Source organism: Oncorhynchus clarkii, chromosome 1 (genome assembly GCF_045791955.1).
Source record: "Oncorhynchus clarkii lewisi isolate Uvic-CL-2024 chromosome 1, UVic_Ocla_1.0, whole genome shotgun sequence".
NCBI lineage: Eukaryota > Metazoa > Chordata > Actinopteri > Salmoniformes > Salmonidae > Oncorhynchus > Oncorhynchus clarkii.
In genome coordinates this window covers 33,281,882-33,303,550 of record NC_092147.1, presented here as the reverse complement: position 1 = coordinate 33,303,550, position 21,669 = coordinate 33,281,882, and the positions used below count along the sequence as shown (strand labels likewise).

The 21,669-nt window shown below is 45.0% G+C and overlaps 2 protein-coding genes across 3 annotated transcripts in view; one reads left to right on the top strand and one right to left on the bottom strand.

The window, feature by feature from the left end:
• LOC139406364 (dnaJ homolog subfamily A member 2-like) overlaps nucleotides 1-8,599 on the bottom strand; it is a 22,427-nt gene extending 13,828 nt beyond the window's left edge. Inside the window, exons 1-9 of one of the 2 annotated variants that reach the window (XM_071148903.1) lie at nucleotides 8,389-8,599; nucleotides 6,933-7,046; nucleotides 6,229-6,288; nucleotides 5,448-5,689; nucleotides 5,281-5,361; nucleotides 4,484-4,617; nucleotides 4,189-4,385; nucleotides 3,814-3,958; nucleotides 3,604-3,731 (exon numbers count right to left, since the gene is read on the bottom strand). In XM_071148903.1, coding sequence (XP_071005004.1) covers nucleotides 3,604-3,731; nucleotides 3,814-3,958; nucleotides 4,189-4,385; nucleotides 4,484-4,617; nucleotides 5,281-5,361; nucleotides 5,448-5,689; nucleotides 6,229-6,288; nucleotides 6,933-7,010 — 1,065 coding nt within the window. In that variant the 5' untranslated portion in view covers nucleotides 7,011-7,046; nucleotides 8,389-8,599. Of the gene's footprint in view, nucleotides 1-3,603; nucleotides 3,732-3,813; nucleotides 3,959-4,188; nucleotides 4,386-4,483; nucleotides 4,618-5,280; nucleotides 5,362-5,447; nucleotides 5,690-6,228; nucleotides 6,289-6,932; nucleotides 7,047-8,209 lie in introns of both variants that reach the window. The other variant, XM_071148893.1, reaches the window with a different exon arrangement.
• LOC139406358 (serine/threonine-protein phosphatase 6 regulatory subunit 2-like) lies at nucleotides 8,315-21,669 on the top strand. The gene is made up of 24 exons (XM_071148881.1): nucleotides 8,315-8,442; nucleotides 8,566-8,664; nucleotides 9,095-9,281; nucleotides 10,161-10,298; nucleotides 10,386-10,451; nucleotides 10,538-10,650; nucleotides 10,740-10,853; nucleotides 13,505-13,625; nucleotides 13,796-13,987; nucleotides 14,069-14,293; nucleotides 14,405-14,469; nucleotides 14,622-14,737; nucleotides 14,838-14,923; nucleotides 15,008-15,085; nucleotides 15,199-15,296; nucleotides 15,384-15,438; nucleotides 15,577-15,701; nucleotides 16,288-16,451; nucleotides 16,654-17,011; nucleotides 17,102-17,187; nucleotides 17,269-17,491; nucleotides 17,739-17,762; nucleotides 21,223-21,339; nucleotides 21,414-21,669. The coding sequence occupies exons 1-24, from the start codon at nucleotides 8,315-8,317 to the stop codon at nucleotides 21,445-21,447; spliced, it is 3,012 nt and encodes a 1,003-aa protein (XP_071004982.1). The 3' UTR covers nucleotides 21,448-21,669.

The window sequence follows — 21,669 nt, the reverse complement described above, 5'->3', positions numbered from 1 at the left end:
AAAGATAGCCTGCAGAGTTCTGTCCTACTATCCAGGTCTGTACCCAAACAATTTGAACTTCCACTTTTAAAAATCCACCTCTCTAAAAACAAGTCTCTCACCATTGCCACCTGCTATAGACCACCCTCTGCCCCCAGCTGTGCTCTGGACACCATATGTGAACCGATTGCCCCCCATCTATCTTCAGAGCGTGCTGCTAGGCGACCTAAACTGGAACATGCTTAACACCCCAGCCATCCTACAATCTAAGCTTGATGCCCTCAATCTCACACAAATTATCAATGAACCTACCAGGTACCTCCCCAAAGCCGTAAACACGGGCACCCTCATAGATATCATCCTAACCAACTTGCCCTCTAAATACACCTCTGCTGTCTTCAACCAAGATCTCAGCGATCACTGCCTCATTGCCTGCATCCGTAATGGATCAGCGGTCAAACGATCTCCACTCATCACTGTCAAACGCTCCCTGAAACACTTCAGCAAGCAGGCCTTTCTAATCGACCTGGCCGGGGTATCCTGGAAGGATATTGATCTCATCCCATCAGTAGAGGATGCCTGGTTATTTTTTTTAAATGCCTTCCTAACCATCTTAAATAAGCATGCCCCATTCAAGAAATGTAGAACCAGGAACAGATATAGCCCTTGGTTCTCCCCAGACCTGACTGCCCTTAACCAACACAAAAACATCCTATGGCGTTCTGCATTAGCACCGAACAGCCCCATGTGATATGCAGCTTTTCAGGAAAGCTAGAAACCAATATACACAGGCAGTTAGAAAAGCCAAGGCTAGCTTAGAAATTTGCTTCCTGCAACACTAACTCGTGTCGTCTGAGATTCCCAAAGATTGGAAAACAGCTGCGGTCATCCCCCTCTTCAAAGGGGGGGGGGGGACGACTCTTGACACAAACTGCTACAGACCTATATCTATCCTACCCTGCCTTTCTAAGGTCTTCGAAAGCCAAGTCAACAAACAGATTACCGACCATTTCGAATCTCACTATACCCTCTCTGCTATGCAATCTGGTTTCAGAGCTGGTCATGGGTGCACCTCAGCCACACTCAAGGTACTAAACCATATCTTAACCGCCATCGATAAGAAACATTACTGTGCAGCCGTATTCATTCATCTGGCCAAGGCTTTCGACTCTGTCAATCACCACATCCTCATCGGCAGACTCGACAGCCTTGGTTTCTCAAATGATTGCCTCGCCTGGTTCACCAACTACTTCTCTGATAGAGTTCAGTGTGTCAAATCGGAGGGTCTGTTGTCCGGACCTCTGGCAGTCTCTATGGCGGTGCCACAGGGTTCAATTATTGGACCGACTCTTCTCTGTATACATCAATGATGTCGCTCTTGCTGCTGGTGAGTCTCTGATCCCCGCTATGCAGACGACGCCATTCTGTATACTTCTGGCCCTTCTTTGGACACTGTGTTAACAACCCTCCAGGCAAGCTTCAATGCCATACAACTCTCCTTCCATGGCATCCAATTGCTCTTAAAATCAAGTAAAACTAAGTGCATGCTCTTCAACCGATCGCTGCCTGCACCTGCCCGCCTGTCCAACATCACTACTCTGGACGACTCTGACCTAGAATTTGTGGACAACTACAAATACCTAGGTGTCTGGTTAGACTGTAAACTCTCCTACCAGACTCACATTAAGCATCTCCAATCCAAAATTAAATCTTGAATTGGCTTCCTATTTCGCAACAAAGCATTCTTCACTCATGCTGCCAAACATACCATCCTACCAATCCTCAACTTCGGCGATGTCATTTACAAAATAGCCTCCAATACCTTACTCAACAAATTGGATGCAGTCTATCACAGTGCCATCCGTTTTGTCACCAAAGCCCCATATACTACCCACCATTGCGACCTGTACGCTCTCGTTGGCTGGCCCTCGCGTCATACTCGTCGCCAAACCCACTGGCTCCAGGTCATCTACAAGACCCTGCTAGGTAAAGTCCCCCCTTATCTCAGCTCGCTGGTCACCATAGCATCACCCACCTGTAGCACGCGCTCCAGCAGGTATATCTCTCTGGTCACCCCCAAAACCAATTCTTTCTTTGGCCGCCTCTCCTTCCAGTTCTCTGCTGCCAATGACCGGAACGAACTACAAAAATCTCTGAAACTGGAAACACTTATCTCCCTCACTAGCTTTAAGCACCAGCTGTCAGAGCAGCTCACAGATTACTGCACCTGTACATAGCCCATCTATAATTTAGCCCAAACAACTACCTCTTTCGCTACTGTATTTATTTTATTTTATTTATTTATTTTGCTCATTTGCACCCCATTATTTTTATTTCTACTTTGCACATTCTTCCACTGCAAATCTACCATTCCAGTGTTTTACTTGCTATATTGTATTTACTTTGCCACCATAGCCTTTTTTTTGCCTTTTTGCCTCCCTTATCTCACCTCATTTGCTCACATCGTATATAGACTTGTTTCTACTGTATTAATGACTGTGTTTGTTTTACTCCATGTGTAACTCTGTGTTGTTGTATGTGTCGAACTGCTTTGCTTTATCTTGGCCAGGTCGCAATTGTAAATGAGAACTTGTTCTCAACTAGCCTACCTGGTTAAATAAAGGTGAAATAAAAAAAATGGTTATGATAAATTAGGCATTGTGTGCAGTGTTGGCATATAGATAAATTCACCGATTTGCAAGTACTCCAACAGTCCATAAAAAGGTCTATCCCTAGTCAAAATATGACCAAACGTGGAGGTAATTATTTTATAAAGACTTCCATATAACATTGAAACTAGTAGCCTATTTCACTCATGTTCTACTGGTTTTCAAATCAACTTTTTCATTGTCCAGTAGCCAAAAGATCTCCCCTCTCAAAACTTCTAACAGATCTGTTCATTTATATCTCACCATGACAACTGTGTTTTCCCGCTAATTGCATTATGGAATGAACACTCACGCGTAGCCTACTGCCATGTGCGCATTGCTGCGCTCATAATGTGAAGAAATAATAGTTTATAAAAATGTTAAGCTAAACGTTCTGAACTGTTGCATCAGCCGCATTGCTCCCCCCAAAAAAATGTAGCCTAGACCTACTGGTTGTATGAATTTGGGATCTATCGTTCAACAACTGTCCCAGAGTCTGTTTGGGATAGGCTATTTCTTTCTCGCACAGAATGACAAGCTGACCAATATAAAAATGTAATTGTTCTACTATGGGGGATAGTAGATTGACATAGACTAGTGATTTTGCTGGTCTTTACTTGTCTTATTGTGCATCAGAATTCGGTAAAAAGGACGCACGTAGTTGCATCCTCGACTTGTTCTGTTAAGATGAATTACCATAATCGAAATGTGATTTCTGTCATTCTGAGCACTGTGGGTGGACGGCCTAATTAGGTTATGCACCCAATGCATATGGGACTGGTACATTTCTCAAATGTAGGATAAATTCAAATGCTGCCAGTCAAATGTCCGGCGGGCACTACATTTTCCTAACAGAAACCCTGCTCAGTACAATCACGTAGACAAAGTGATGGTTGAGACAATGTGTGATGTCCTGGACTGTGAACTAAGTGGTTGGACACCTTAGGCAGGCCAGTTGGTTCTTAGAGGTACTTACAGAGAGTTTCTCAGGACTGATCCAGTTGTTTTCAGGGAACTGGACGTCAAACTTGATGAACAGATCTCCCTTCTCAAATGGGTTCCTGTACTGAGGCATCCCCTCTCCCTTCACCACCCGGATACAACCTGACAAACACACACAATCATCAATTTAATGATACAGGTTGGACCAAATAGATATATACTTGAGGTGATGTGTGTGTTTTACCTGGCTCTATAACCTTGCCGGGGGGATATTTGACAGCGAGCTGGCGTCCGTCGAGGTGTGTGACTGCCAGTTGGAAGCCACACAGAGCCTCCACCAGGCCGATACGCTGCGTCATGTGAAGGTCATGGCCGTCACGACGGAACCCCTTCAGAACAGACACACAACACTTTCTCAGCACTTTGACCCAACTGCTCTGAATGACAAGTGGGCGAGAGTTTCAGGAATGTCTCAAACTCAGAAGATGTGAATTGAGGGCCATCTTCATGGAGGAATCTAAGGAATTTCCGAACACTTTACTTGAAGAGGTTTCCAGTAGTTTGTTTAAGTCTTCAAGTACTCTCTGCTACAATGTGTGTGTGAGAGTGTGTATATTACCTCATGCTCCTTTTCCTGTAGGACAAGTAGTATGTCTCCAGGCTCAGTGCCTGGGGCCTGGTCAGCCTCTCCTGTGAAGCTGATCTTCTGGCCGTGTTTCATGCCTTTATCAACATGGACCTCCAACAGCTTGGTCTCCTTGTTCACCTTACGACCCTCACACTTCTTACAACGGTCCTTCTCACTGATCACCTCCCCTATACAAAAACATCAAACGGATTAGTTTCCTATCAAAAAATGTGTTTCAAAAGTGTATTCATAAAATTGCAGACTATGTGAGTGTGTGTTTTCCTACCCTCTCCGTTGCAGTCTGTGCAGACTGACTGCATCTGTTGGACCATGCCAGGAGCCAGCTGTCTGATCATGATCCTCATGCCTCTCCCTCTGCAGGCCACACACTTCTGCACTGCCCCCGCCTTACCCCCCGCACTGGAGACAGACCAAAGTGAGGAGAGTAAAGTATCACATTAAACAATATAGCTCATGTTAAATATGTGATTTATTTCAAAAAGTGGAGTAGCTCAGCAACTACTAACATTGATTTTCACATGAAATACATTCTTTAAAAGTGTGTAAACTGCCTCCCGGGTGGCGCAGTGGTTAAGGGCGCTGTACTGCAGCGCCAGCTGTGCCATCAGAGTCCTGGGTTCGCGCCCAGGCTCTGTCGTAACCGGCCGCAACCGGGAGGTCCGTGGGGCGACGCACAATTGGCCTAGCGTCGCCCGGGTTAGGGAGGGCTTGGTCGGTAGGGGTGTCCTTGTCTCATCGCGCACCAGCGACTCCTGTGGCGGGCTGGGCGCAGTGTACGCTAGCCAAGGTGGCCAGGTGCACGGTGTTTCCTCCGGCGCATTGGTGCGGCTGGCTTCCGGGTTGGATGTGCGCTGTGTTAAAGAAGCAGCAGCTTGGTTGGTTGTGTATCGGAGGACGCATGACTTTCAACCTTCGTCTCTCCCGAGCCCGTACGGGAGTTGTAGCGATGAGACAAGATAGTAGCTACTACAACAATTGGATACTACGAAATTGGGGAGAAAAAGGGGTAAAATTCAACAAAAAAAAAATAAAAAAAATAAAATAAAAAGTGTGTAAACTCACCCATTGCAGGAAGCACACAGGACATTCTTGCTGAGCTGTAGTTTGGTTGTTTTACCATTGTAGAGGTCTTCCAGTGATACTCTGTGTTAGAAAGGTAGGCAGGGTTAGTAACCAACAATGTCTGGATGGAAGACTAGAGAAGTGAAGGGAGAGTAACTGTTACTCACTTGAGGGGGTGCACCATGTCCTCTCCTCTCCTGCGTCCCCCGTTGCGTCCTCCCCCTCCCCCTCCACGTCCCTGCCCCCCCATAAAGCCAAACAGCCCCCCTCCAAAGATGTGGGAGAAGATGTCGTCCATGCCAGCCCCTCCACCACCTCCCTCCCGCAGCCCCTGCTCTCCATAGCGATCATACAGCTCCTTCTTCTCTGGATTGGTCAGCACCTCATAAGCAAAACTGATCTCCTTAAACTGGGAGAAAAGGGGTGAACTATTAGGGACCTTTATCATATCTTTATCATAACTACCTCCCACAGACATTCTACAACTTCAGATGACATTTCCCACTGTTTACTTTAAATCTGCATGAACAATCACCACATGCAGTTGTCTCACAGATACTCCTCTCCCAACGCAATAGTCTAACGTGGTTTACTTTCCTCTCCTCCTTCATCTGCACTGATGTTACACAGGTCAGTTGAGAGATGCAGAACATGCTGGTTGGGAATTAGCTTTCACCTGCCAGTTATCTCAAGTCAGTGCTGTATATGAAGCAGATGAGACCAAGAGAGAGAAGGACCCTCTACAGACTAGCCAGGTGCACTCCTGCTCTCGAGAGGAGGCCATTTGACTAATACCAAAGTCAATTAATACACATCTTAGTTACTGCTCAATACAGATAGGCCTGTGTAATGGTACTAACATGGCTGGTGATCGTGATGTGGCGTGATTAGCGTGTTGTGATTCGTTGTGTGCTGTGTCACATGTGTGTATAACCACCTGTCTCTTACCTTGTCCCCGGCATCTGGGTTCTTATCAGGGTGGTACTCTTTGGCCAACTTGCGGTATGCCTGCACACAAGAGACAACTACATCAGTTACTGTCTCTGGGCCAACATTTTTTTAACTGCGTAGCTTTACACTGCTGCTGCCGCAAGACCAACACGTTGTGAATCTGAACATCTTCCAGCTAGCTAATAGTCTAACCAGAAATTCTGATCATATGTACTAACCGGCTAGCTAACACATAGCCTAACTAGTACCTATATGGTTCTACACTGACAGATTTGTTTCCTCACGCTAACGTTAAGCCAGCTAGCCACTGCAGCTAACTTCGAGAAGCAATCTGCAGCGCATCGTCTAGCAACGATCTGACTGTCTGGGATAACGAATGTTACTTTTCTATGCATTAAGTAAGGCCTAACGTTAGTTTCCCATGTATAAAATATAGATAACCAAATTCCTAACAGCTAACTAACTGTCTAGCTACATTAGATCGAGTTGTCAGAGAAAGACATAGCGGATATTTCTGGAAAAAATAACTTATATAATGAAAGTCTAGCTATCTAACTCACAAGGCTAGTTAGCTTAGCATCCGAACAGTGTTGGCAAGGCCACACCAACCCAGTTTTGCTGTCTAATTATTCACCAAAATGTCTGTGTAGGCACTGTGGTGGTGTTCTTTTTTTTAAACAATAACAACACCTGTCACGTACCTTCTTTAGCTCGTTTTCGGAAGCGGAGGGTGAGACTCCGAGGATGTCGTATAGCTTGGTATCCACAACGTTGGCCATTATGCTATCTATCTAGGGCTACACACAGAGAAAGACCTGCGGATGAAAGGAAACGAGAGAAGACAAACCGGGTGGAAACGTCATACGCAATGCGTCAATTTGGGTCAACGCGCTGTCAGTCAGCTGATATGCTCCAGAGAGATAGCAGAGATGATGAGGACATACATATGTATCTGTATAGCATTATCTCTAGGCTAACAGTTACAGATTTGGATAACGTCTGCTTGTCAATTTTGGAAGTATCCTCCTGACTGTGTGACCCAGTTATCATTTTTACTAATCTCCTATTGCCAATAATCCGTTAGGGCGGGGGCATACATATAGCAGTGCGAAAGCTATGGTTTAATGGTGCCACCCATATTTTGAGGAATTGTAATATTCAGGACAATCTCTACTCTTTACCACAACGATAAACCACAAGTGCCCGTAGCTACCTTTTAATTTTGCGCGTTCTCGTAACAGTGTCCGCCATTTTGATTAAAAAATATGACAGCATCCTTGCATGTCTTTCTGCAATCTTGAGGGTAAAAGCGACAATTAATTTACTGGCGCTGGGATTGATTGTACTATACACGGGTGGAAGGGTCAGGCAGCCTCTGGTGAGCTGTCAAAGAAACACTCGCCAGATTACTGACAGATTTGGTTGATGGGGCGTGCAGCTCCAGTTGACTGGCTTGGAATATAAACAAACTGCTCAACCAGCTACTTTAGCAGACTGACGCTGACGCCCTGGAGCTAAATGACAAGGTAGGTGCTTGTCGTAGTTGTGCCATGGCAAGATTGCAATAATCAGCCTGGCTAGCTATATACGCAGTCTAATTAGCTATCTGGCTAACAACATCCTACTAGCTAATATGGTCAGACATATTTGACAGTCATTGGCAGCTAGCTAGCCACCTTGCTACGCAGCACAGCGTCCTAATCTTGAAGATTAGGAGAGTCAGAGATGTGTGTATGTGCTGGAACCCACTGATTCTTTCTCCATTTCTATCACCTTTTCGGTTTGCATACCGTTTATCAGTGTGTGTGCGCCAATGGTGTGAGTGTGTAATCGTCCATGCAGATGACCATTCCTTCCTGGGTCTATGAGACAAATGACTGAAGAGGTCTGACCAAGGACACACATTACTTTGGTAACCCCCCCCCCCATTCAAGCCCTCTCCTCGCATCCTTCTTGAGTAAGACCGTGGGGAACGAACCTCATCACACTCCAGACCAAGCAGGAAATGTAAAGTTGCAAAACCTTTGATACACAGTTGGTGAGGATGACTTTCTATTCACTCTTTATCCTTGCAGCTGCAGCCATGTTCTGGAAGTTTGACCTGCACATGTCGTCCCAGCTGGAGGCCCTGCTGGAGAAGGATGATGTCACACTCACTGAGCTCATGGAGGAGGAGGACGTACTACAGGAGTGCAAGGCCCAGAACCGCAGGTTATCCTTCAGCATTAACATCTGCCATAGAAAGCACACTGTTTATTAGCATTAGTTTGAGCATTTCAAATAGGAAATGGTGTCATGCTAATGAGTGTCTCTTCATTCCTCTCTGGGCCCAAGGCTGCTTGTCTTCCTGTCCCAGGACACCTGCATGCAAGAGCTGCTGCACCTCATCACCACAGAGCCCCCTGCTGGCCTGGAAGAAACAAGACGTTTTAAGTGAGTGGACTTGGGATCATCAACTAGATTCAGCCGCGGGCCGAATTGTTTCTCGAGCGGGTGGTTGGGGGGCCGGAACATAATTACAAATAATTTATAGATGGCAAATTGACCGCAAGAAGCCCAAACAGAGATAATATTTGACTAAAACATAATCATTTCAAACCTTGCTTACTTTTGTAAATGATCACATCTCTCTATTATGCGTGGGAATACTTGAGAACTGATTTCCAATTTTAAATCACTTGGAGCTGATTTCCTGGTGTTTTTAGTCTTTTATGTCCAACAATTAAAAATCTATTTTTTATTTTTTACATTTTTGCTCAGAAAACTTTGGAGGCCAAGAGGAGTAGAGAGACACACACACTGTCTATCAGTCAGTCAGTCAGTCAGTCAGTGGGATACTTTGCTGAGTGTGTGTGTGTTCCAGGCACCCTAACATAGCGTGTGAGCTGCTGACGAGTGATGTGGGGGTGATAAATGATAAACTGGGTGGAGAGAAGCCCCTGCTGGATACCCTGTACTCTTTCCTGGAGCAGCCCCCTCCCCTCAACCCCCTTCTTGCGTCCTTCTTCAGCAAGACCATCGGAAACCTCATCACACGCAAGACCGAACAGGTACAGTAACACCAACTCTCTCACACAGTTGATCATTTTATTCTGGTTGTGTTGTAGTTTCATTGTGGCGGTGATTCATTTTCTGCAGAAGAAGGAAGGTTTCCTCTCTTTAGTGTAGTGCCCTAAAAAATCTGTGTTGTGGAAAATGCGCATGGAATCCAGACATTAAAACAGAATTCAACAATATTCAAAATGTATTGATCTAATTAGAAAATACATCAGTTATTCGTATTTTCCTGCAACTTTCTGAAACGGCGTGTGTGTGTGCACACACCAGGACTTCCGTTAGCCGACTACTAAAAACGTGTTAAACAAATCAAATTATATTTTATATTTGATATTCTTCAAAGTAGCCACCCTTTGCCTTGATGACAGCTTTGCACACTCTTGGCAAAGTTGTCATCAAAGCAAGGGTGGCTACTTGAAAATATATATTGATTTGTTTAATACTTTTCTGGTTACTACATGATTCCATTTGTGTTATTTCATAGTTTTGATGTCTTCACTATTATTAATGTAAAAATAAAGAAAAACCCTTGAATGAGTAATTGTGTCCAAACTTTTGACTGGTACTGTATATGTAGCCTAGTCTTACAGGTTATATGATTTTGGGAACTATTGTCCGACAATGTGTTTTAAGCATTGTTATGGACTTAGAACATCCAATTTGTTGTTTTTCTATAAAAAGGTTGATTTTGAGAGTGAAAAATGGAAACCTGGGAAAAACTGAATGATTTTTATAGGGGCCTACTTGGGTAGATAATATTGGTTGTAATCATTTTGTTGTATGATGTTGTTGTAGCCTATATTGTTGTATGATAATTTATTTTGGTCTTTAGATGATCTGGTTGACAGGTGGTTGTGTTGTGGTCTCTGTAGGTGATCTCCTTTCTGCGGGGAAAGGAGGGTTTCCTGGGTCTGGTCCTGAATCACATCAACACATCAGCCATGATGGACCTCCTGCTACGCCTCATCAGTTGTGTAGAGCCTGCTCCTCTCAGACATGACACACTCAATGTACGACACACACACACACACACACATCCACACACCCTCAGTGTGTGGTAAAGTATGTAATAGTGTGCGTTTGTGTTCCCTCTACAGTGGTTAAATGAAGAGCAGCTGGCCCAGAGGCTTATAGAGCTCATCCACCCTTTGAAAGATGAGGAGGTAAGGCCGACACACACACACCCACTCTACTGATGACTAGAGAGTGCTGTCAGAGGGGTAACGACAGCCGTGTGTGTGTGTTTCAGAAACAGTCAAATGCATCCCAGACTGTGTGTGACATCATCCGTCTCAGCAGAGACCAGGCCAATCAGCTCCAAGAGAACTCTGAGGCTGACCCTCTGCTTGCCGTGCTGGAGTCGTAAGTCACACACACACACACGCGCGCACACACACACACACACACACACCTGTAATATCCTATGCCCTGTGTGCTCCTGTGTGCTCCAGGCAGGAGTGTGTGGGTCAGCTGCTGGACAACATGTTTGTGGGAGAGAGGACAGAGAGCTGTATCATCTGTGGAACTCAAATCCTTCTAACCTTACTGGAAATCAGGAGGCCAGGGTGGGTGTTATATTCTTGCATACTTAAAAAGCCTAGTGCTTGCCAGCTTGCAGTACTAAAAAAGGGAAATGAGTTAGCATCTTCTACCTCTGTTTCTGGTTCATTCCTATGGGGGAAATTAATGGGGTTTTGGGATATATGCAGAAAGTAAGGTCCGAGTTAACCCAGGCTTAGGAAATCTTATAAGTTTTGTTCTATGAGATAATATCAGTCAGTTAATGAATTATGAAGCCTTTACGTACTTGTTTTGATTACATAAATGCTTCAAAATTCACAAAAAAACAATCATAATTCCGAAGATTTCTGAAGTCATGACGGAAAATGTTTTCTGGGGATGTGATGTATTACACGGAACCCAAATCGGCTGCGCGCGTGCGCCATCGTGCATAAATGTATTTTGTCCCCCCACACCAAACGCGATCACGACACGCAGGTTAAAATATCAAAACAAACTGAACCAATTACATTAATTTGGGGACAGGTCGAAAAGCATTAAACATATATGGCAATTTAGCTAGCTAGCTTGCACTTGCTAGCTAATTTCTCCTATTTAGCTAGCTTGCTGTTGCTGCCTTATTTGTCCTGGAATATAAATATTAAGTTGTTATTTTACCTGAAATGCACAAGGTCCTCTACTTTGACAATTAATCCACACATAAAACGGTCAACCAAATCGTTTCTTGTCATCTCTCCTCCTTTTAGGCCTTTTCTTCTCTTGACATTATATTGCAATTGGCAACTTTCATATATTAGGTGCATTACCGCCACTGACCTCGTTCGTCTTTCAGTCACCCACGTGGGTATAACCAATGAGGAGATGGCACGTGGGTACCTGCTTCTATAAACCAATGGGAGAGGCAGGACTAGCAGCGCAATCTGTGTCACAAATAGAACTGACTTCTATTTTAGCCCTTGGTAACGCAGACGCTGGTTGGCGAGCGCGAGCAGTGTGGGTGCAGTAATTGAATAATATAGATTTCTAAATGTATTTTTGCACCGCTCGCGCACGCAACGTGAGTGGTGTAGTCAGCCTGTTATGGAGGACCCGGCAAGCCAGCCTATTCCCTATAATGTAACAACAGAAATAACTTCAAATGTATAACTTCAAATTAAACCAAAGAATTTGCACTCATTACTGGATTGAATGTAATTTTCTGCCAATTTACAAGCAAATACTTAAATAATTAATTGTTACCAATCAACTTGCAAGGTTGCTAGCCAACTAGCCTGCTAACTTTAGCCCTACCAGCCTGCTATCGCTACATTAGCACTGCAATAGTCAGCCTGTTGTTATCAATACCTAGCGTACAACTACATTAAAGTAAATTTAAGTTTTGGAAATGCCATCTAACCAGAAAAGCCATCTAACCAGTTTTCAAAGAATGTTAGCTATATGCAGTTATCTTAGCCAGCAAGCTAGCCAGCCAGCTAATGTTAGCTATTTAGCCAACTAGCATAACCAACCACAACTAACACAACTTAAACATAACCGCAGATTAAAAGCAAAAAGAGAGCAGAGACCTACAGATTGAAGTGTTGGGCCCATCCGATGGTAAACCTTTTAAGAGTGCAAGCTGAGTTGGCTACCAAAGCGAGGGGTAGGCGGGCGTTTCGCTGGGCCGAGGGAGAGTCAGGGAAATCCAATAGCTATAAAGTGAGAAAAATATAAAATAGATAGATTCCAGAAGTCAGTCAACTAGCGTGATAGCACGAAGCCAAGGTGGGAAAAGTTACAAAACTCTCGAAACCTACTTCACAGAGAACATGCTGAAAAGTTGACAAAACAAACAGGGGAACAGATTAAAGAACGGGTACTACACAATTAGAGCAAGCAGGTATGATTTTTCTATTTTGTTTTAAGCCTACGGCAAGAAGGCACCAGAGCCTGCCATGCTAATGGGTTCCCACTAGATAAAGGCCACAAAGTTTGTAAAGAGCACGGGGATGCCGCAGGTGCCCCATTTGTACATCACACCTCCTCTTGATCAGTGGATTGTAGCTCAACCCCGCCAACACTTGGTCTGGAATGTAATTACGTGCTAGCATAGCTAGTGGCTAACGTTAGCCAGCTTGAGCAAGCTGCCGAGCTAGCATACGAACTAGGCAGCACAGAGAAGATGTTCCATGTGATGTTGAGAAATAGTGCATGGTGGGTTGTTTAGAAGATATCCGGAAATAATGTATTAAATATGTAATGACCCAAAAACAAAACCATGTTTGTACTTATAGGTAACCAGATCGTGACTACAACTAAGTTACTAAGTCTTTGACCACACCGTGTTGTTACATTGGTGAGCAAAAACTCATGCTTCCTACCCTTTTAAGCCTGTGTTTACCACATACCTTATTTTCAGAGTTTATCCAAAAAACCCATTAATTTCCCAATAGGCTTTGGCCAACGAGCCATGGCGGAGTTAGCCTCCGTTATTGCCTTCAAGAATAGTAAATTAATATTGCTCTCTATTAGTTGGGATGTATAGGAATGTGGTCACAGCCTCTTTTTGGTTTCACTGCACGCACACATTTCCTCTTATGACAGGAAGACATTCCTCAGTAGCTACTGCCCATGGGTAGGGGGTGTAAATGGAAAAGTTGTGACTGATCTAGATGCTTATCTAAAGATACCTACCTTACCTGTGTGTGTGTTCCAGGGTGGAGGGTATGTTGGATGTGTGTGTTCAGGGACATGAGAGGTGTGTCAACAGTAGCATCCTGCAGGCCATCCAACCCCACCTCACACACTACCACCAACTACTGCTGGATCCGCCCAGGGTAAACTTGCACACGCACGCAAACGCACACCTTCAACAGACACACATCCTGTATTCTCTGACTTAGTCACCCATACAGTCTTGCACTGTTATGCCATGTATAGTTTCAGAGTTGTAATGTCAACTATTCAACACATCATAAAACTCCTTGACGTGTGTGTGTGTTTGTAGGTGACCCCCATGCTTACCAGTCTAGGTGTGTTGGAGGTGCCACTGGGTAACTGTCGTCTCCATGTGGCCAGACTGATGGCCTCTCTGCTACAGACCACTAACACCAGTTATTACATTTGTTGTAACAACACCATTTATAACAACACCGTCACACTGGAGCTCTGCAGACTCAACACCATAAACATTCTACTGGTCAGTACACACACACACCATGTCCTGGTTTGTATACACCTTTACCTCCTTTATCCGTTAACCTGTTTTTGTGTGTTGCAGGACCTGTTCTTTAAGTACACCTGGAACAACTTCCTGCACTTCCAAGTGGAGCTGTGTGTGGCAGCCATCCTCAGCCACTCTGCCCAGGAGCAGAGACCCCTGGTTACCCAGGAAAATCCCAGGCTTCAGCAGGAGCCCCAGGAGAAGCAGGCCTCGCCTGGCCCCACACTCCCACTGCCCTCTGTTCCTCCCGACATCTCCACACACAACACACTGGTGACCCATGTACGTGTCTGTCTGTCTGTCTGTGTCTCTCTGTCTCTGCCTACCTGTGTGTCTCAGTAACATTCTCTCTCTCTCTCTCTCTCTCTCTCTCTCTCTCCTCCCCATCTGCAGTTGTTTCAGGACTGTCGTCTGGTTCCGAGGATATTGGAGGCTTGGGAGGAGAATGATAAGATGCAGTAAGATATTTAAAACTGTTAAACAGATAGCAACTCAGCTGTTTTTGAACCTGTTTTGTCATCTGTGATTGGTGTATCACTAGTATAGTGTGTTAACGTTCATAAATATAATTGTGTGTGTTACATATTGGCACGAATGTGTGTTTTCTCAGGGAGGAGGGGGGCATGAGGAGAGGCTACATGGGTCACCTGACTAGGATCGCCAACACTGTAGTCTGTAGCATGGAGAAAGGACCAGTACACAGCCAGATCAGCAGCCTTATTACAGGTAGGGCTGTGTGGGTTACTTAGGGTTACGGACATAACAAACCTATTGTAGAATAACTGCCTGTGTGTGAAGCTGTCTCTACTGTGACTGTGTGTTGCAGAGCTGCTTGTGGATTGCAAGGGGCGCTGGGAGACCTTTGTAGACCAGGCCCTGACAGAGATCAACAGGAAGAACACTGTAGACCTGGTATTCATACATACACACACACACACACACACACACACACACACACACACACACATTTAAAACCCCTGGCCTTGTGTGTTCCAGGTGTCTCACAACCTGCGCTCCTCCAGTGAAGATGATGATCGACAGAGTCCCTTCCCCAAAGAGCTGTCACTGCAACAAGTACACACACACACATGCATTTACATGTATTTCCAGATAGTCATCTACTGCTCCGACTCTGTCATGGTAGTTACCATAATCCAGTTCTGCTTTCTATGTGTGCTGTCTTTCAGACATTCTCAGACTACCAGATCCAGCAGATCACTGCTAACTTTGTGGATCAGTTTGGCTTCAATGACGACGAGTTCTCAGAACACGGCGACAACATCAAGTAAGACACACACACACACACAGCGTCAAGTAAGTCCTCTAAGTGGTTCTGACTTGATTGTGATTGTGTGTATGTTGTGTGCGGCAGTGCCACCTTTGACCGGATCGCAGAGATTAACTTCAACGTGGACACAGAGGACACTGTGAGTGACAGAGTCCATAGCCTCTCTCCTAGGAGCTTCCATTTGAAATCCACTGAGTCATTACGTAGACTGGTCAACAGGTACAGTTATGCAGGGATCTATACGCATACGTTGTGGTGTGTGTGCATGCATGTGCAGGCTAAGACTGCAGCATTTGAGGCCTGCACTAAGGAGAAGATCCAGTCGTTTGATGACAACGAAGAGGAAGATATCTGGGAGGAGAGAGAGATCAACTATACTACACACACTAAGTCTAGGACCAGGTATACAAACACACACACATTCACACACTTAGATTAACAATACGACACACCTGGTCCAGGACCAGAATACGACACACCTGGTCCAGAATACGACACACCTGGTCCAAGACCAGAATACGACACACCAGGACCAGAATACGACACACCTGGTCCAGAATACGACACACCTGGTCCAGGACCAGAATACGACACACCAGGACCAGAATACGACACACCAGGACCAGAATACGACACACCTGGTCCAGAATACGACACACCTGGTCCAAGACCAGAATACGACACACCAGGACCAGAATACGACACACCTGGTCCAGGACCAGAATACGACACACCAGGTCCTGGACCAGAATACGACACCTGGTCCAGAATACGACACACCTGGTCCAGAATACGACACACCTGATCCAAGACCAGAATACGACACACCTGGTCCAGAATACGACACACCTGGTCCAGGACCAGAATACGACACACCTGGTCCAGAATACGACACACCAGGTCCTGGACCAGAATACAACACACCAGGACCAGAATACGACACACAGGACCAGGTACACATACAACGCTCTCTGTCTCGCTCTCTCAGGTTTGGGGGGTCACGGACGTCTGTTGGAGCGGCTCAGAGTGATGGGGTGAGCGATACTGCTGGTAGCTCAACAGGTTCTGAAACGGAGGAGTGGGAGGTGCCTATTGAGGTCACAGGTCAGACAGAACACAGCAAGAACATCAGCCAGACTGAGACTGCACAGAGTAAGGATGACTATTTGAACACAGGACTGCTTGTGTGTGGGTATATAATGTGTTTTTGTTCATGGGGTGTTTTTGTGGTTGTATGTGTTTATCATTTTCTTTGGTTGTGTGTTGCTGTGGTAGTCGATGCGTATGTTTCTGGTTCTTCTTGTTTTGTTTGTGTGTGTCTGGTCCTCAGCTCTGAGTTGTATTTATTCCTCAGGCCTTGGCTGGGCGGCTAGTTTCGGGGAGGTGAACTCTAAGGCCCCCTCTCCTGGAGTGGGCATGGATCCATGGGCTAACCCCACCCCCAAGTCTGGAGTGGGCGTAGACCTATGGGGTAGCCCTGCCCCCACACCTGGAGTGGGCTTAGACCCGTGGGGTAGCCCCGCCTCTAAATCAGGAGTGGGCCTAGACCCATGGGGTAGCCCCAACCCCAAGTCCAAAGTGGGCGTCGACTCATGGGACAGCCCTGCCCCCAAGTCAGAAGTGGGCGTGGATGCATGGGGCAGCCCCGCCCCCCAACCCATAACTGCAGAGAAGGGCTGGGCCAAGTTCACTGACTTTCAGCCCTTCTGCTGGTGAGTGTAGCCACATTTCAGTCTGTCTTTATGAACATTCTGCTGCTCATGTATAAGTTTATATTTGTGTGTGTGTGTGTGTGTATTCAGTTCAGAGACAGGTCCGAGGTGCACTTCTCCAGTAGACTCAGAGATCTGTGGGTCAGACAAAACAAAACCCAGCCAAGACAAGAACTGTAAGTCTTTGTGTGTTCTCCCTGCATGGCGTGTGTAACCGTGTGTGTTCAATTTGCAAAGTGTGTGTGTTTTCTCTGCAGCTTGTGTGTGGAGTGTGTGTGTGGCGAGGAAGGCTCCCCTGGTAGCATCAGACAGCTCTTCATCAGGAGGCTCAGAAAGTGATGAAGAGGACAAGACTGAATCTGTTACTATGGAGAAGGTATCCAAGGAAATGGTCACTACAGAGACCGTTGTCACAACCGCCGGACGGGAGACCATCAAACTTAGGATGGATGCCAACAACGAGAGAGCTGTCTTCACCAGGTACACACACACACATTCTCTTCTCAGTCGTGCAGTATATTCCTCTCCCTGCCTTACTGTCCAGTGTCCTCACCACACCACTCCTCTCATCTTACCTTCTCTTTTCCTCTCTCCTTCCCTCCCTCTCACTTTCCAAATCAGTCCTTCTTACTCATCTTCTCCTAATTTCTTGTCTTGCCCTCTTCCACTCCTCTTCTCTTCCTTCCATCTTCTCTCCTCCACTTCTGAATTTCCTCTCCTCCTCAAGAGTGTTTCATCCTGCAGTCAGAGGGTATGTAGTGTATGAGGTCTCTAGCCATTGAGTGTGTTGCCTGTGGAGTTGTATTGCCATGGGAGTGTTACAGAGTGTATAACACTTTGCAGAGCAAAACCCAATGGAAACATAGCCACAGATGACATCTGCTAACAAAAAAATACAGGTTTTTATTGTCTAATATACCAGATAGGTGCAGTGAAATTAATTGTTTTAAAGTGTCAGGCATAGTAGTACCGCACCCCTGGAGCAAATGCCTTGCTTAAAACCTCTCTGGGATATGTGGGACGCTAGCGTCCAACATCCAGTGAAAATGCTGAGCGACAAATTCAAATAAATTACTATAAAAATTAAACTTTCATGAAATCACACATTCGATACACCAAATTAACGCTACACTTGTTGTGAATCCAGCCAACGTGTCAGATTTCAAAAAGGATTTACGAAAGCACACCAAACGATTATGTTAGGTCAGTACATAGCCACAGAAAAACACCAGCCAAAGAGAGGAGTCACAAAAAGCATAAATAGAGATACAATTAATCACTAACCTTTGATTATCTTCATCAGATGACACTCATAGGACTTCATGTTACACAATACATGTATGTTTTGTTCGATAAAGTTCATATTTGTATCCAAAAATCTCAGTTTACATTACTTTCAGTAATGTTTTGCTTCCAAAACATCCGGTGATTTTGCAGAGAGCCACTTCAATTTACAGAAATACTAATTATAAATGTTGATGAAAATACATGTGTTATGCATGGAACTTTAGATAAACTTCTCCTTAATGCAACCGCTGTGTCAGATTTCAAAAAAGCTTTACCGAAAAAGCACACCATACAATAATCTACAGCGCTCAGAGCCCAATCAACCCAAAGAGATATCCGTCATGTTGTGGAGTCAACAGAAATCAGAAATAGCATTATAAATATTCACTTACCTTTTGATGATCTTCATCAGAATGCACTCCCAGGAATCCCAGTTTCACAATACATTTTTGATTTGTTCCATAAAGTCCATAATTTATTTCCAAACACCTTTTGGTTCGCTCGTTTAGTACACAATCCAAACTGACGACGCGCTGGCAGGTCCAGGCGAAAGTTCAGATGAAAAGTCATTTTACAGTCCGTAGAAACATGTCAAACTAAGTATAGAATCAATCTTTAGGATGTTTTTATCATAAATATTCAATAATATTCCAACCGAAGAATTCCTTTGTCTTCAAAAATGCTATGAAATGTAAGCTACCTCCCATGTGAATGTGCGTGACCAGCTCGTGACCTCTGACTCAATCCCCTCTCATTCCCCCCCTCTTTTATCGTAGAAGCATCAAACAAGGTTCTATAGACTGTTAACATCATTGGAAGCCTTAGGAAGTGTAAAATGACCCCATTTCCACTATATCTTGGATAGGCAAAGAGTTGAAACACTACAAACCTCAGATTTCCCACTTCCTGGTTGGATTTTTTCTCAGGTTTTTGCCTGCCATATGAGTTCTGTTATACTCACAGACATCATTCAAATAGTTTTAGAAACCAGAGTGTTTTCCTATCAAAATCTACTAATTATATGCATATTCTAGCTTTTAGGACAGAGTAGCAGGCAGTTTACTCTGGGCACATTTTTATCCAAGCTACTCAATATTGCCCCCCTGTCCCAAAGAAGTTCAGGGAATATTAACAGATTTTCACTTTGTTGGCTCATGTATTCGAGCCTGCAACCTTTCGGTTACTGGCCCAACGCTCAAATCGCTAGGCTACCTGCCACCCTATTAGCAGTGAATGGACTGCAGTTCTGCTGTTGATAACGTCAAACCAAGGCATTGAGCTTTGTGTTCAGCTGCATGAAAACTAACTATGTTTTTACCTCTGACCTTTGGCTGGGCATCCCTACAGTCCTCTTTGATCCTATGACTCTACTCTAGGTCTATGCTGAGTTCTGATGGGTCTACTAGAGGCAAATCCAAAAGCGCTCGAAAATCCTAAAGAGTGCACTACTTTTGGTCAGAACCACATAGGGCTGCAACATACAGTGCATTCGAAAAGTATTCAGACCCCTTCACTTTCCACATTTTGTTACGTTACAGCCTTATTCTAAAATGGATGAAGAAATTGTTTATTTAATCCATCTACACACAATACCCCATAATGACAAGGCAAAAACAGGTTTTTAGAAACACCTTATTTACATTAATATTCAGACCCTTTGCTATGAGACTCGAAATTGAGCTCAGGTGCATCCTGTTTCCTTTGATCATCCTTGATGTTTCTACAACTTGATTGGAGTCCAACTGTGGTAAATTCAATTGATTGGACATGATTTTGGAAAGGCACACATCTGTCTATATAAGATCCCACAGTTGACAGTGCATGTCGGAGCAAAAACTAAGCCATGAAGTCGAAGGAATTGTCCGGAGAGCTCAGATACAGGATTGTGTCGAGGCACAGATCTGGGAAAGTGTACCAAAATATTTCTGCATCATTGAAGGTCCCCAAGTACACAGTGGTCTCCATCATTCTTAAATGGAAGAAGATTGGAACCAACAAGACTTCCTAGAGCTGGGTGCCTGTCCAAACTGAGCAATCGGGGGAGAAGGGCCTTGGTCAGGGAGGTGACCAAGAACCCGATAGTCACTCTGACAGAGCTCCGGAGTTCCTCTGTGGAGATGGGAGAACCTTCCAGAAGGACAACCATCTCTGCAGCACTCCACCAATCAGTCCTTTAAAGTAGAGTGGCCAGACGTAAGCCACTCCTCAGGAAAAGGCACATGACAACCTGCTTGTGTTTGCTAAAAGGCACCTAAAGACTCTCAGACCATGAGAAACAAAATTATTTTTTCAGCTGCAACGACTGGGAGACAAAGATGGGAGGCAAAGATGAACGGAGCAAAGTACAGAGAGATCCTTGATGAAAACCTGCTCCAGAGCTTTCAGCAACTAAGACTGGGGCGAAGGTTCACCTTCCAACAGGACAACGACACTAAGCACACAGCCAAGACAATGCAGTAGGGGCTTCGGGACAAGTCTCTGAATGTCCTTGAGTGGCCCAGCCAGAGTCCGGACTTGAACCCGATCGAACATCTCTGGAGAGACCTGAAAATAGCTGTGCAGCGACGCTCCCCTTCCAACCTGACAGAGCTTGAGAGGATCTGCAGAGAATGGGAGAAACTCCCCAAATACAGGTGTGCCAAGCTTGTAGCGTTATACCCAAGATTTTTATACATTTGTAAAAAAAAAAAAAAAACGTTTTTCCTCTGTCATTATAGGATATTGTGTGTAGATTGAGGGATAAAACAATTGAAACAATTTTAGAATAAGGCTGTATCGTAACAACATGTGGAAAAGTCAAAGGGTCTGAATACTTTCAGAATGCACTGTAGAGTTCTGACCAATAATAGTGCCCTATACAGGGAAGAGGGTGTGATTTGAGACACTGCCAATATGTTCTTACCTATGTCTTTCTACTCTTACAGTGAGGCTGACATGAGAGAGAAAGAGAAGATGAAGGAGAAAGAGAGGGTGATGGGTGGAGGAGACCCTCTCAATGCCACCGCTGCTCCCCTCAAAATTCGGCCTGCCACCGTCACAAAGTAAGTGTGTATCTGTGTCTCTGTCTTGTGTACCTGCTTCTTCGCTGACACCACCCCCTCCACTCTCCCCACAGAGACACACCATCCTTGGCAAACGGACCGGCCTAGTACTACGGTACCACGACACACATACAGACTCCACTTCCCAACTACACTCCATGCCATGCAACGTCTTGTATCGTGAGCAGTGCTGCCCTGTCATAGGTCTGTGTCTAGGACATCTACGGGGGCTGAGAGAGTCAAAAAGCAGAAGAGAAAAGCCATTCCGGAAGCCAAACAACAGCTCCTAAACACAGCAGTTTATGAACAGATTCATGTGATGTTTGTCCC